The following is a 13,972-nucleotide window of genomic DNA, read 5'->3' on the forward strand; positions in this document are numbered from 1 at the left end:
TGAGGTACTTCATGGGAGCCCAATCAAATAGACTGTAATACAATTTTAACTCTAGGGGTATCTCAGCACCTTGACCTTTGTCACTTCGATGGTGAACAAGGATGCACAGTGTCTTCATCTCACAGGCAGTAAAGCTGAAGAAAATAGAGTTAGGCAGTCAAAGAAAAGCAAGTGAGAAAAACTGATCAATTGTCAATGTTACTTTACAGGGGATACTCAAAAGGAAAGAGTAACATACCCAGTACTATTGTCAAAGTAGTATTTTCTCTCCTCCGGTTTATTCTGCAGTTGTACGAGAGAAGCAACCTCTTGGAAATCCTCCACACTGTGGGCTGTTGAGTTTTGCCTTTGGTAGATGTCAGCCATGACCTGGAAGGTAGATTCTTTTGGGTAGCAGAGACCCACTCGAATCCAGTCCCCCCTGTGGGCAAGAATACGAACAGTGAGGTCAGCCAAAAGCACTGTTTGACAGAAGGCCTGTGGGGAAAACACTTTTAAAACACTTCACTGTATAAAGACAATGTTTGACAATCCAATGTTAAAATAGCTGCTTTCAGAAAGTGCAGGAAATTGTAGACTTTCTCCCAGTTTAGGGAAGGTCCTGTTCCTGGAAAATGTTTACAAGCCAAGGGCAGCGCTGAGGTGGCACTAGCTGGTGCTGTAGCACCAGCAGAAATTACAATAGCACCACCATAGCACCACCAAGAAATTAACTGAAAATTGACATACAAATTGCAGCTGCTTTGCTTTCTCTGTATAGTTCTGAATACAGCTTGTTTCTCCAGTTGATCTAGTGAAACAGCGCCCCTAATTACCATAGCACCCATGCAGCAATAAAGTTACAAGCTCTGTCTCTGTGCTAGTCTAAGGTCACATCCACTCTACACTTCTGCTTATTCGTTCATTGTCAATGTCCTGCTCTTGCCGTCCTCAGATCAGTTAAGCTGAACTAAGATCACTTAAGGTGGTGATGTCACTCACTCTCACTCACGCGAGAGATTGATAGTATACATCCAGGCACAGATCCATGGTCTCGTGAGACTAACGGATGCCACACACGCACATTGTGCTTTTACAGCTAGCGTGGGCCTGGCACGTGCGTTATTTTGGCCGGCGTGAAAAATGGATCGATTTTTAGTCAGGAAACGACCTCATCCAAAGGAATCAGTGGTGTCTCAGCCTGAGCCTGTCTTAATTGAAAGTGACATGCAGAAAGAAGTGGGGATGAGGACGACAGTGGGGCTGAATTCAGATTGAGAAGACAAGACGGTTCAAGATCCGGAAATATGCTTGATAAAGTACATGCAAAGATTGTCCAAGAAAATCGTGAGTGTATGAGAGCAGTAGCTGAGTCTCTACAATATTATGCGTGCCAAGGCATTGCCCAGCGAGAACACTGGGAGGATGATGGATCTGGCAATAGGGGAAACTTTGTTGAGTTGCTCAGTGTAATTGGGAAGTTTGATAAGACTGTACCTAAAAAAAAAAAAGAGGACAATCCTGGAAATGGAAAAAACACCCATCATGATATCCAAAATGAAGTTATGGGTATTATGGCAGATATGGTCAGACATCAAATAAGTGCAGAAATCAAGCAGGCTGGACATTTTGCCATCATGGTGGATGAAAGTAAAGACTTGAGTAAAAAGGAGCAAATATCAGTGGCGGTGCGGTATTTGAATAACGAAACAGTGCTTGAAGAATTCTTGCACTTCACTCCAGCAGAAGGGTTGGACACAGAGCTGCTTCTTAAAAGCATTGAACGGACACTCGCCCAGTGTGTTATTGATAAGAATGCGTGTATAGGTCAGTGTTATGATGGGGCAGCAGTGATGTCTGGGTGCAATAACGGGGTCCAAGGGAGGTTCAGGAAAGAGATCCCGCAGGCATTATATATACACTGCCATGCTCACAGACTTAACCTTGTCTTAGTGGATGTTGTGAACAATGTACCACAAGCGGGTGAGTTTTTTGAAATTGTGCAGCTGCTTTACAACTTCTTTTCAAACTCTGTTGCCCACGATCTTTTCACGAAGAAACAGAGAGAACTGGAACCAACTGCACAGCCCGTGGAGTTGAAGAAACTGTCAGATACACGCTGGGCATGGCAGTATACAGCTTTGTGGGCTATAAGGAAATCACCCCTGTCATTCTAGCTACAATACAGGATATTATGGGTCAACCAAATGCACGGAGGAAAATGGAGGCCAGAGCTGTAAATAGACTGATTGACGAGCAGTTTGCTTTACTTCTCACTCTGTTTGAGGATTTATTCCAAGTCACCAAGTTCATGTCAGACCAGCTACAATCTCCCAGTTTGGAGCTTTCATCTGCTGTGGACTTGGCTCAGTCTGTTATCGATGCACTCTCAGCAAAACGGGGTGAGGAATCATGGAGTGAAATTCAGACAAGAGCTAGGGACCTGTGCATCAAGGCCGGTATACAGAGCAGACCACATGAAAGGAGACAGGCCCAGCCACCCCGCCGCCTACGTGATTTTGCTGTTGAGGCCAAACTGAACGCAGACCTGTCACATCCTCAGATGACTTTTGCAAGCACTGTTTCTATCCAGTTATAGATAGACTTCTGATCGAAATGAAAAGACGGTTTTCAGGAACTCAAGACAGGGCTGGCAAACTCAGGAACATAGCATATAACTCACGGACTATGAAAATAACTTGGAAATTGAATAGTCCGCAGAAACTTGGAGGCTCATGGCAGATCCAGGAAACCATGACAACTTTGAACATAGACTAGAGAAGCTCAGAGCCTTGACTCAGAACATGGACTCAAGAAACTCAGAAGGTAGCCTTGGGGAACTTGGAATGTAAACTCAGGACGAGCACTGAGAATAGAAGGCACCCTCACCTCCAGCCGACTGATGTCCAAGCCTCTGTTGAACCTCCACTGAGTCCACTTATGGTGGGATACTACCGTCATGGTGTGCGCTGACAGACGACTAACCCAGGTGTGGAGGAATGATAAGCTCCCATGTAAAGACAGAAACAAAAGTTTATTCATAGGAAGCAACATGCGCAAAATGCTGGAGGAACTCAGCAGGTCAGGCAGCATCTATGGAAATGAACAAACATCAACGTTTCAGGCCGAGACCCTTCAGGAAATGGGAAAATGCCAGAATAAAAAAGGCGGCGGGGGGGGGGGGGGAAGGAGGATAGATAGAAAGTGATAGGTGAAGCCAGTTGGAGAGGAAAGATGAAGGGCTGGAGAGGAAGCAATCCAACAGGAGATGAGAGTGGGCCATAGGAGAAAGGAAAGGAGGAGGGACCCAGGAGAAGGTGATAGGCAGGTGAGAAGAGGTAAGAGGCCAGAGTGGGGAATAGAAGAAGAGGGGATGAGGAGGAGGGAGGTTTTTTTTAACTGGAAGGAGGAATTGATATTCATGCCATCAGGTTGGAGGCTACCCAGGTGCTGCTCCTTCCCCCAGAGGGTGGCCTCAACTTGGCACAAGAGAAGGCCGTGGACCAACATGTCAGAAAGAGAATGGGAATTGGAAATAAGATGTTTGGCCATTGGGAAGTTCCACTTTTGGCAGATAGCGCAGAGGTGCTCCAAAAAGCGGTCCCCCAATTTACGACAGGTCTCACCGATGTAGACAAGGCCACGTCAGGAGCACTGGACACAATAGATGACCCAAATAGGTTCACAGGTGAAGCGTTGTCTCACCTGGAAGGACTGCTTGGGGTCCTGAAAGGAGATGAGGGAGGAGGTGAATGGGCAGGTGTACCACTTTGGCTCCTTGCAAGGATAAGTGCTGGGAGGGATATTAGTGGGGAGGGACAAATGGACGAGTGAATCCCTGCAGAAAATGGAGAGAGGTGAGGAGGTAAATATATGTTTGGTGGTAGGATCCCTTTGGAGATGGCAGATGTTGTGGAGGATGATGTGTTGGATGCAGAAGCTCATGGGGTGGTAGGCAAGGAATTTCAACAGACCGTCAATGGCTTGACTGACTGACACTATGTGACGAATCACAGGACCCCGCGACAAGTGGAAATCAGCAGTCCCCTTTAAATAATCACAGTCCATGCCAGTCAAAATAAACAGAAAGCACAAGGGCTTAAAGTCTCTAGATAAGAAAATAATTAACAAATACAGGTGCACAGACCAGCAGGGCTTGTGATATAATCTAAGCTTATTAATTGGCTCTTTTCTCATTGTACAACTCCCAATCACAAAACTATCTGGGTTCCGTCAAGAGATTGATTGTGAACACCATCCCTTATGCTTTCTATGTATTTTGTCCTCCACATAAATGCCGCTAATCTGGTTTTCCCCGTCTATAAGTAGATCAAACCAACAGCATCTCTAAGGCAGCTCATCTCAAGAATCAAGATACCAGAAAGGAAAGACAACCGACAAAAGCAATGTGGTGTACAGGATCACCCGTGGAGAATGCAACAAGGACTACGTCGGCCAGACAGGACGTTTACGGGTACACGAGGACCATTTTAAACGGGGCACCGCAGAGGTTCTGGCGCAGGCAAACACAAAGCAAGCATGAGAATTTTCAGAGGCTGGGTTCTCTAATAATTCCGTAAGCAAACGTATCTAAATAGATGCTATCTACGAACCCCTAAGACCAAAAAAACCCCCGACCCAATAGAATTCAAAGGTGAACTGAAGGGATGGGAATCAAGACGAAAGCGGGCGAGCTGGTGGCGGGGGTGGTGTTATATAAACGAGCGCTCTTCCAGAGAGAAACACTAACAACTGCGCACTGAGGATATCTCCAGTCAAGGTGAAGACGCTCTTTGGTCGGCCCGAAACTTGATGATCTACCAGCACATGGAGATGTCCGTGGGAGAATGCTGCCGACTGGCACATTCTCGGCTGCAGGAGTACGTGCTGAGGGACGCACTGAAACTTGGTGCAGCAACCGCAAGGGCCCGGTGGGGAAAGACCACGGTATAGGTTTCTTCACCCATGGGAGTGGGAGGGGTCGGGTGGTGGGGAGTATACCCCTCAACAATGATGTGGTAAGGCAAACAACTGGAGTGCCACGTGGGTGGCCATAAGTATGGACATGTACTGACTATAAAGGAAGCGTAGGTAAAGGATGGAAAATTATTGAATGGTTTATTGTATATAATTTTATTTTTGAATAAAGTATATTTTGAAATTAAAAAAAGATACGTCTATAAGCTAATTGCAAAGCTTGACGAACACCGCAACATCAGATTAAACCGCTGCCCCGTGATTATTGCATTGTTATCTGCATCCCTAATTCCCTGATTTACTAAAACAGCTTGCCTATTAGATCCTATCCAGTTATTTAATTTTGTTCCATATTCATGTACTTTATTAAAATTTAAATTGTTGCATGCAATCAAAAAATCTTTTCATTTTTGTTTTTTCCCATTCTAAGACTGTGTTTTGATCTTCCCTGACCACTATGGTTATTGTTTTCCATGTTTCCTCCTTTGTTTTCAAAATTTCCCCTCAGCAGAAGACTCCTCTTTCTTCCCTGCGTCCCCTTAGCCCTAGCTCCACTACTTGCCACCTCCTGGTTCTGCTGATTACCTACCATCTGGGAAATCTAGACCATCTAGAAGCTCTTGCCTGCCACTCTATGCTGCTGGTCCTCCATTGCAATTGAAAACTACACAATTAAGAGAATTTAAATTAAATGTGATGTATTGTCCCTATGGCTTCTACTTACAACCTGCATTATCACGGTCTTCACCCTTTGTTCTTCCTTCCCTGTCACTTAATAGTTGTAGCAGGAGAAGTGCAAATGTTAACTTGCTGTACTTCTGTGGCATCCTGGTGGAGTCATAACAAGCTTTTTGCACCGATTTTTTTGATATGATTGGGCATCTGAAACCTGGCGGAGCCCATCGAGGTCGAATTGTTAGCTGAACACAACCCAAGCACGGATGAGAGCCGGCTGGATTCGAACTCACAACCTGTCGCCCCGAAGTCCCGCGCTGATGTCACTACGCCGTCAGAGTTTTAGCAAAGACAATAACGCGTTCGACCTACGTTCATAAATGCAAAGCAGGGCAAAGACTGCTTCGATTCGGAGCTGGTGAGGGTGGCTGATCATTTGCTCCTCTTGAAACTGTGGGATCAATTCGCTGCCCGGTACTGACAACAAAGCTCACCCCTCCAGTTAAAGCTATGGCCACCCAAACTCCTAAGGATCGCGGCGACTGCCTCCAGGTTTTCAGGGGGACCTTCATCCACTCCACAGATACGTCTCCAGTGGAGAGTTTGGACGCTTATATTGTGGGAGTCAACGAGTTGGGAAAGGTACGGACACCGATTCACATTTCCACTGTGGTTGGTTTTTTAAATCGCTGGGTCAAGAGGGATCAATGGTTTAGTTCGATTTTCAGTATAAATGAAATACTTGACAATATATTAGTGTAACGAATTCCCTGCGCCCAAAGATCGGCAGAAACCAGTCGTGTGCGTATGGATGGGGAATCACGTTTTCGGAGAAGAATGCGTGCATTATCAATCAATTATACTTTTCAATGCAATTCTTTTTATTACAATTTCATTTGGTGTCAATGTAGCCTGTAGAGGTAAATTCGACTAGTCCTCGTTTAGAACTGGGAATCGGGTGCATTACCACCTTCTAGAAAACGAACATTACAACCATGGACTCTGCGCTCTCCCGCAGGCGGGCCGCGGAAAAGGCTCGGCAATCGCTTCGCAAGAATGCACGTCCAGGCAATTCAATGTGACCGTATTTACGGTAACTCTCGTCCCAGTCTTATAGATGACCAAAAGCACAGTAACGCCTACTCTTCCTGTTTATCTTGTTCCGTGAAAGAAGACTACCGTTTATATCGGCGCTGTAATGGAGCGGAATTAGTGTCAGATTACTGCTTCCTTGCCGCAGTGCTGGCGTTAGCTTTCAGTTTGAGAGTTTTAGTTAACGCCCCCGTCGTTCTAGCGTTATCGATCTTCCTTTAATTCTGCACAGTTCTTATTAAAAGCCAGTGAACTGTTCATCCACTCTGGTGTCTCTCGCTCTGCACCTCGGCAATAACCGAACACCTGTGTCACAGTCGTTGGAAAATCGTGGCCAAGGGCTATTTTCCATAAAAAGGGACTTTATAAATATTGTGTAGAGGTATTCTAACTCTGGTCGGCGGTTAGGAAATGTTAAGGAAGAAGAATTTGGGAAAGGGAATGGGAAGGGGTGAAAGTGTGCGGTGGGATCACAACACAAGAGTTGGAAGGAGAGTGGGGAATAAAGGGAAGAGGAGAAAGGAAAGGTGCGAGAGTGGAAGATCAGAGGAAAGGGCTGGAGAGAGGTGTGGGGACAGAGAGGGTGAGTGCGGAAAACATCAGAGCTGTAAATGAACGGGTGGGAGGATACCCGCACATAATCGCCTAAGCACAAATCCCGTGATAAGGATAACGAGGGAGTAGGACGTGAACCCACGGTTACTGATTCAGAGGCAAGACTTTTGGAAATGAGCCACAGCCAAGTTATCTAAATGAAATGTCCAGGTAAAAACAAAGTCTGCTATATTTCCAAATTTCATTTGTATACCTTGTGATTATTGAACATGAAGTTATCCCCCCCCCCAAAGTTCTCATTCGTTAACCTGGCATGCAGTAATATCTAAATATCATTATGCAGCTCTGGCATCTGCTTCAGGTGTGCAGATATGATCCAGAAAACGGTTTCAAGTTTCACTCCAGAGACTTGTGCACAAAATTCAACTTTACTTTTCAAGATTATTAGTTTCCAGGATCTCTGCCCGCAATGTTCTAATTTTTTTACAGCTGCACAGACCAACCATTGTTCTGAACAGGAAATTTTTGTGAGGCACTCTAAATTTTTTTTTGTAATATGCATACTATGAATATTTAGATTGCATTGGCATTCAGAGGGCTGGAGGTTCATTAACAATGAGCTACCAACTTCCATTCTGTGTTTATTGTTACAATTTCTAACAGTGTTGTAACTTGAAACACAGACAAGGTAAATATGTTGAAGCTGTAAAATGTTTCAAGGTAAAGGTTGTGGCATGTTTATTATTTAGAAATTTTATGGATTATATTCATTAATGCAATTAATTACAGGGTACTACACAATTATATTATATAATTATATAATACTCTGTGTCTGAGGCCTCCATTAGTCAGAGTTGACCATGGATATTGCATCCTAGCTGTCTAGATACACAAGCCTGGGCAGTACCATATGGATAGCAAGCTGCTACTCATGTACCAAGCTTTCTCCTCTCCACACATCTGATGAACCCAAAGGAACAGCAGACCACGATACAGTTTGGTACCAGCAGCACTGCAGGAGTTACCAGTTGCATTGAACTCAACATAGGACTGCCTTAGGGACTCTAGCTCCATTTTTTCCCTCGGGGTTTAGTCCCAAAGCCTTGCCTGTGAGTGAGTATAGCCGAGGTTTGAAATCAGAGTTTTCCTTCTCCTAGATGAGCTGCCAACCATCTGCCCAAAGCGACTGGTTTTAAGGTGCAGGTAACTCACCTTTTCCCCTTCTCCTGTCAGTAGAAACAGTTCCACCAGGCTTAGTAGCTAAGCCACACGTGAAGGCCAGGAGCTGGATTTGGTTGTCAGAGGATATTTTAGGTGCACGCCATTGGGAGCATTTCATAGGCAGTGGGAGCTTGTTCCCATTACCACCCCAGGCTATAATAATTCTAAGGAACCAATTATATAATATAACATGATTGAATTCGCTCACAAGTTTGAGAAGGAGAAGCTAACGTCAGATGTATCAGTATTACAGCAGAGTAAAGGGAATTGCAGAGTCATGAGAGAGGAGTTGGCCAGAATTGATTGGAAAAGAACACTGGCAGGGATGACAGCAGAGCACCAATGGCTGGAGTTTCTGGAAGCAATTCGGATGGCACAGGGTATATACATCCCAAAGATAAAGATGTATTCTAAAGCAGCGGTCCCCAACCTTTTTTGCATGGCGGACCGATTTAATATTGACAATATTCTTGCGGACCGGCCAACCTGGGGGGGGGGGGGGGTGTTTAAGTAGGGTTAAACTCACCTCAACGTGTCTTTTACAGTTGGGTTGCCAAGTTTCTCACTCCCAAATAAGGAACAAAAGAAGCAGTCAAATCCCGGGACACTTGTGTTTACCCCAGGAAAGACTACCATGACCATGAAGCCTTGCACGGGCACCTGTGTGCGCATGCGTGACGTGCGCATATGTGATGTGCGCATGCGCGTACATGCCGATTTTTTTTTACACAAATCGGTTTTGCCTTAATCTTCCCAACTATACCGTACATACATTACTTGTATGTTATATAGGCTGTGTATTTATCATATCATTCCTGCTTTTACTATATGTTAGTGTTATTTTAGGTTTTATGTGTTATTTGGTGTGATTTGGTAGGTTATTTTTTGAGTCTGGGAACGTTCAAAAATTTTTCCCATATATATTAATGGTAATTGCTTCTTCGCTTTACGCCATTTCAGCATGAACGGTTTCATAGGAACGCTCTACTTTAGCAGGGGAAACATGGGACAAGGGCGGTCCCGCATTGGGACAAACCAATTTAGCCCAATATACAGGATGTCCTGGCTAATACGGGATAGTTGGCAACCCTATGTTCAAGTTCAACAGTGCGTGACAGGGAATGAGGAAAGGTGCAGCTGACTCATATTGTTCCCTCACGGCCCGGTAGCACCTGCTTTGCGGCCCGGTACCGGTCTGCAGCCCAGTGGTTGGGAACCTCTGTTCTAAAGGAAAGATGACATAACCATGAGAAGTCAAAGCCAACATAAAAGTCAAAGAAAGGGCATACAGTAGACCAAATATTAGTGGGAAGGTAGAGGATTGGGAAGCTTTTAAAAACCAATAGAAGACAACTAAAAAAAGTCAAGAAGTTAAAGATGGAATGTGAAAGTAAGATGGCCAGTAACATTACAGAGGATGCCAAATGTTTCTTCAGATCCATAAGGTGTAAAAGAGAGACAAGAGTGCATATCGACTGCTGGGAAACTATGCTGGAGTAGTAGTAATGGGGGACAAGGAAATGACAAATGTGTAAGTATTTTGCATCAGTCTTCACTGTGGAAACCAGAAGTAGTATGGTAGAAGTTCCCAGGTGTCAGAAGTCATGAAGTGTGTGAAGTTACCATAAGTAGAGAGAAGGTTCTTAGGAAACTGAAATCTCTGAAGGTAGATAAGTCACCTGGACCAGATGGTATATATGCCAGGGTTCTGAACGAGGTGGTGGAAGGGATCATGGAGGCATTAATAATGATTTTTCAAGAATCACTAGATTCTGGAATGTGTCTTGAAGACTGGAAAGTTGCAAATGTCACTTCACTCTTCAAGAAGGGAGAAAGGCAGAAGAAAGAAAACAATAGACCAGTTAGTCTGACCTCGATGGTTGGGAAGATGTTGAAGTCAATTATTAAGGATGCAGTCTCAGGGTACATGGAGACACGTGACAAAGTAGGCCGTAGTCAGCATGGTTTCCTCAAGAGAAAATCTTGCCTGACAAATCTGTTGGAATACTTTGAAGAAATAACAAGCAGGATAGACACAAGAACATAAGAAGCAGGAGCAGAAGCAGGCCATCTGGCCCATGGAGCCTGCTCTGCCATTCAATAAAATCATGACTGATCTGAGTCATCCCCCCACCTACCTTTTCCCCATAACCCTTAATACCCCTACTATGCAAACATCTATCCAACTTTGTCTCAAATCTATTTACTGAGGTAGCCTCCACTACTTCATTGGGCAGAGAATTCCACAGATTCATCGCTCTTTGGGAAAAGCAGTTCCTCCTCCTCTCCATCCTAAATCTACTCCCCTGAATCTTGAGACTATGTCCCCTACTTCTAGTTTCAACTACCAGTGAAAGCAACTTTCCTGCCTCTATCTTATCTATTTCTTTCATAATTTTATGTTTCCATAAGACCTCCTCTCATTCTTCTGAATTCCAATGAGTACAGCCCCGAGCGACTCAATTTCTCCTCATAGTCTAACCTCCTCTGTACCACCTCCAAAGCCAGTACTATATATATATATATACCCTTCCTCAAGTAAGGAGACCAGAACTGCATTCAGTACTCCAAGTGCAGCCTCAACAGTACCCTATACAGTTGCAGCATAACCTCCCTGCTCTTAAATTCAATCCTTCTAGCAATGAAGGTCAATATTCCATTTGCCGCCTTGATAGCCTGCTGCACCTGCAAACCAACCTTTTGTGATTCATGCACAAGCGCTCCCAAGTCCCTCTGCACAGCAGCATGCTGCAATTTTTTAGCATTTAAATAATAATCTGATCTTCCAATTTCCTTCCAAAGTGGATGACGTCACATTTACCGACATTATACTCCATCTACCAGACCCTTGCCCACTCTCTTAACCTATCTCTATCTCCCTGTAGGCTCTATGTATCCTCTGCACAATTTGCTTTTCCACTCAATTTAGTGTCATCAGCAAACTTAGATACACTATACTTGGCCCCCTCTTCCAGAATATTAATGTATATCATGCAAACAACAGGAATTCTGCAGATGCTGGAAATTCAAGCAACACACATAAAAGTTGCTGGTGAACGCAGCAGGCCAGGCAGCATCTCTAGGAAGAGGTGCAGTCGACGTTTCAGGCCGAGACCCTTCGTCAGGACTAACTTCCTTCAGTTAGTCCTGACGAAGGGTCTCGGCCTGAAACGTCGACTGTACCTCTTCCTAATGTATATATCATGAACAGTTGCGGGCTCAGCTGTGGCACACCACTCACCACTAATTACCAACCAGAGTAACACCCATGTATCCCAATATGAAAGCAAGGATATAATGTTGAGACTTTATAAAACACTGGTGAGACCTCACTTGGAATACTATGAGCAGTTTTGGACCCTTATTTTAGAAGGAATGTGCTGAAACTGCAGAGGGTTCAAAGGACATTCACTTAAGTGATTCCAGGATTGAATGATTTGTCATATCAAGAGCGTCTGATCTCTCTGAGCCTGTATTCAACTAGAACTCAGAAGAATGAGGTTGACCTCATTGAAACCTATTGAATAGTGAAAGGCCTTAATAGAGTGGATGTGCAGAGGATGTTTTCTATTGTGGGAGAGTCTAAGACCCGAGGACACAGCATCACAATAGAGGAGCATCCTTTTAGAATGCTGATGAGGAGGAATTTCTTTAGCCAGAGAGTGGTGAATACTGTATGTGGAATTCTTTTCCTCAGGCAGCTGTGGAGATCATGTCTTTATGTAGATTTAAGGCAGAGGTTGATAGATTCTTGATTGGTCAGAGCAAGAAGGGATACAGGGAGAAGGAAGGAGATTGGGGCTGAGAGGAAAATTGGACCAGCCATGATGAAATGGCAGAGCAGACTTGATGGGCCAAATGGCCAAATCCTGCTCCTTTATCTTCTGGACTTATAACACAGATTTCAAAGTCATATTAGCATAATTTCAAAATTATATTAATATTATATCAAAGAAATTGCCAGGTGCGTAACAACAAAGGTTATGTGTGCGGGAGCATTTCAGTTACTGTGTAGCCGCACACCAATGCAATTTGGAGGGAACAGTGTCTCCCACCTCGAGAGAGACGAGTAGGAGGTATGCCATCTGTGCTTCCCTTCAAGTTACCCAATATCCAGACTTGTGGATACTTTACTGGCCTACCTTTCCTGGACATAAATCCTGAAACATGCATACTGTGGGGATGGCAATTACTTAAAACGCTGCTTCATGGCCACTTTAGCAAAAGCATTTGAAGCTGAGCAATAAATGAGGGATTAGACTGCCTGGGAATAAAAGATAAATCTGCTTCAAATGGTGACAAATTTCAGTAGTGTCATTGAGATAAAACCGGATCTGACCTCCCAAGCAGGTGCGAGGAAGGGTAGGGAAGTTTGTTTCAAACTTTACTTGCTAGCCAAGGTGTTGTCACACTACTATTGATGGAAACTTGCTATGACGTTCTAATAATACCTGTGTGGTTACAGAGTCTTTTGGGCTGCTTTAAAAGTGTTGGAGATGTGAATTTTCCTTCCTTCTTTTTGTTAAAGACATTTCCTATTCCTACACTCCCAGACCAACATGATGATAAAAACAGCTTCTCGTAACTGCTGCCCGTACAGGGCACCTAAAGTTGTTAGGACGGATCTTCCTGAACTCCCCAGTCACTGCTCACATGCATATATAACTTGAGATGAATCACTTCTCATTCCTGCTCTGATCTCTCGATGTTGAAATCCAACAAAGCTCAAGAAGTAGCACCTTATCTTCTCAGTCAGCGCATTGCAACCTTCCATGGAATACTGACTGTAACCATTTCAGATAATCAACTTCTCTGGCATTTTCATTTCAGATTTCCAGCATTCATTGTATGCTGCTTTGATAACTTCAGATAATTATTCTACATTTACAGCTTTATTCCCTGTTACCATCCCTGTTCATCTCATACTGTCACCCTCTTTCACCTTCTCATCTTCCTGCCTTCCATTCACACACAGACTTTCCCTTTAATTCTCATTTTACTTTCGATCCCTACTCCAACACCTGCTTTCTCTGCATCTTTTACCTTCAAACACTCCCAGCAGTAAATAACATCTGGAGGAACTTGCTGAGTCTGTGGAGGGAAATGGCCAGCTGTGTTTCAGGTCAAGTCCCCTTTTTTCAGTCTAGATCTTGAGCCAAAACTTCAGCTGTCCATTTCTCTCCCCAGGTGCTGCATGACTCACACAGTTTCTCCAGCAGATTGTTTTATTTTCCATATTCCAGCATTTGACATCTTATTCTAATCTCTAACTACTCCCATTTCTAATGACAGACCTCAACCTTAAATGGTAAATCTGTTTCCCTTTCCGCAGATGCTGCCTGACCCACTGACAGTTTTATTTCTCTCCAGGTGCAGATCTTTTCGATGGTTGGAAAACCTATGTTCTTTTGAAGGGAAACTAAGTGTCTTCAGAACCAGCAGAACAGAATCAGATTTTTTCCTGTTTCTGTTG

General features: G+C 44.1%; 1 protein-coding gene across 1 annotated transcript in view; it reads left to right on the forward strand.

Annotated features, from left to right (window-relative positions):
• The first annotated feature begins 5,973 nt into the window (after positions 1-5,973).
• LOC140197730 (guanine deaminase-like) overlaps positions 5,974-13,972 on the forward strand; it is a 79,537-nt gene continuing 71,538 nt past the window's right edge. Inside the window, exon 1 of the mRNA XM_072258116.1 lies at positions 5,974-6,273. Coding sequence (XP_072114217.1) covers positions 6,142-6,273 — 132 coding nt within the window. The 5' untranslated portion in view covers positions 5,974-6,141. The remainder of the gene's footprint in view (positions 6,274-13,972) is intronic.

The sequence above is a fragment of the Mobula birostris genome, chromosome 5 (genome assembly GCF_030028105.1).
Source record: "Mobula birostris isolate sMobBir1 chromosome 5, sMobBir1.hap1, whole genome shotgun sequence".
NCBI lineage: Eukaryota > Metazoa > Chordata > Chondrichthyes > Myliobatiformes > Myliobatidae > Mobula > Mobula birostris.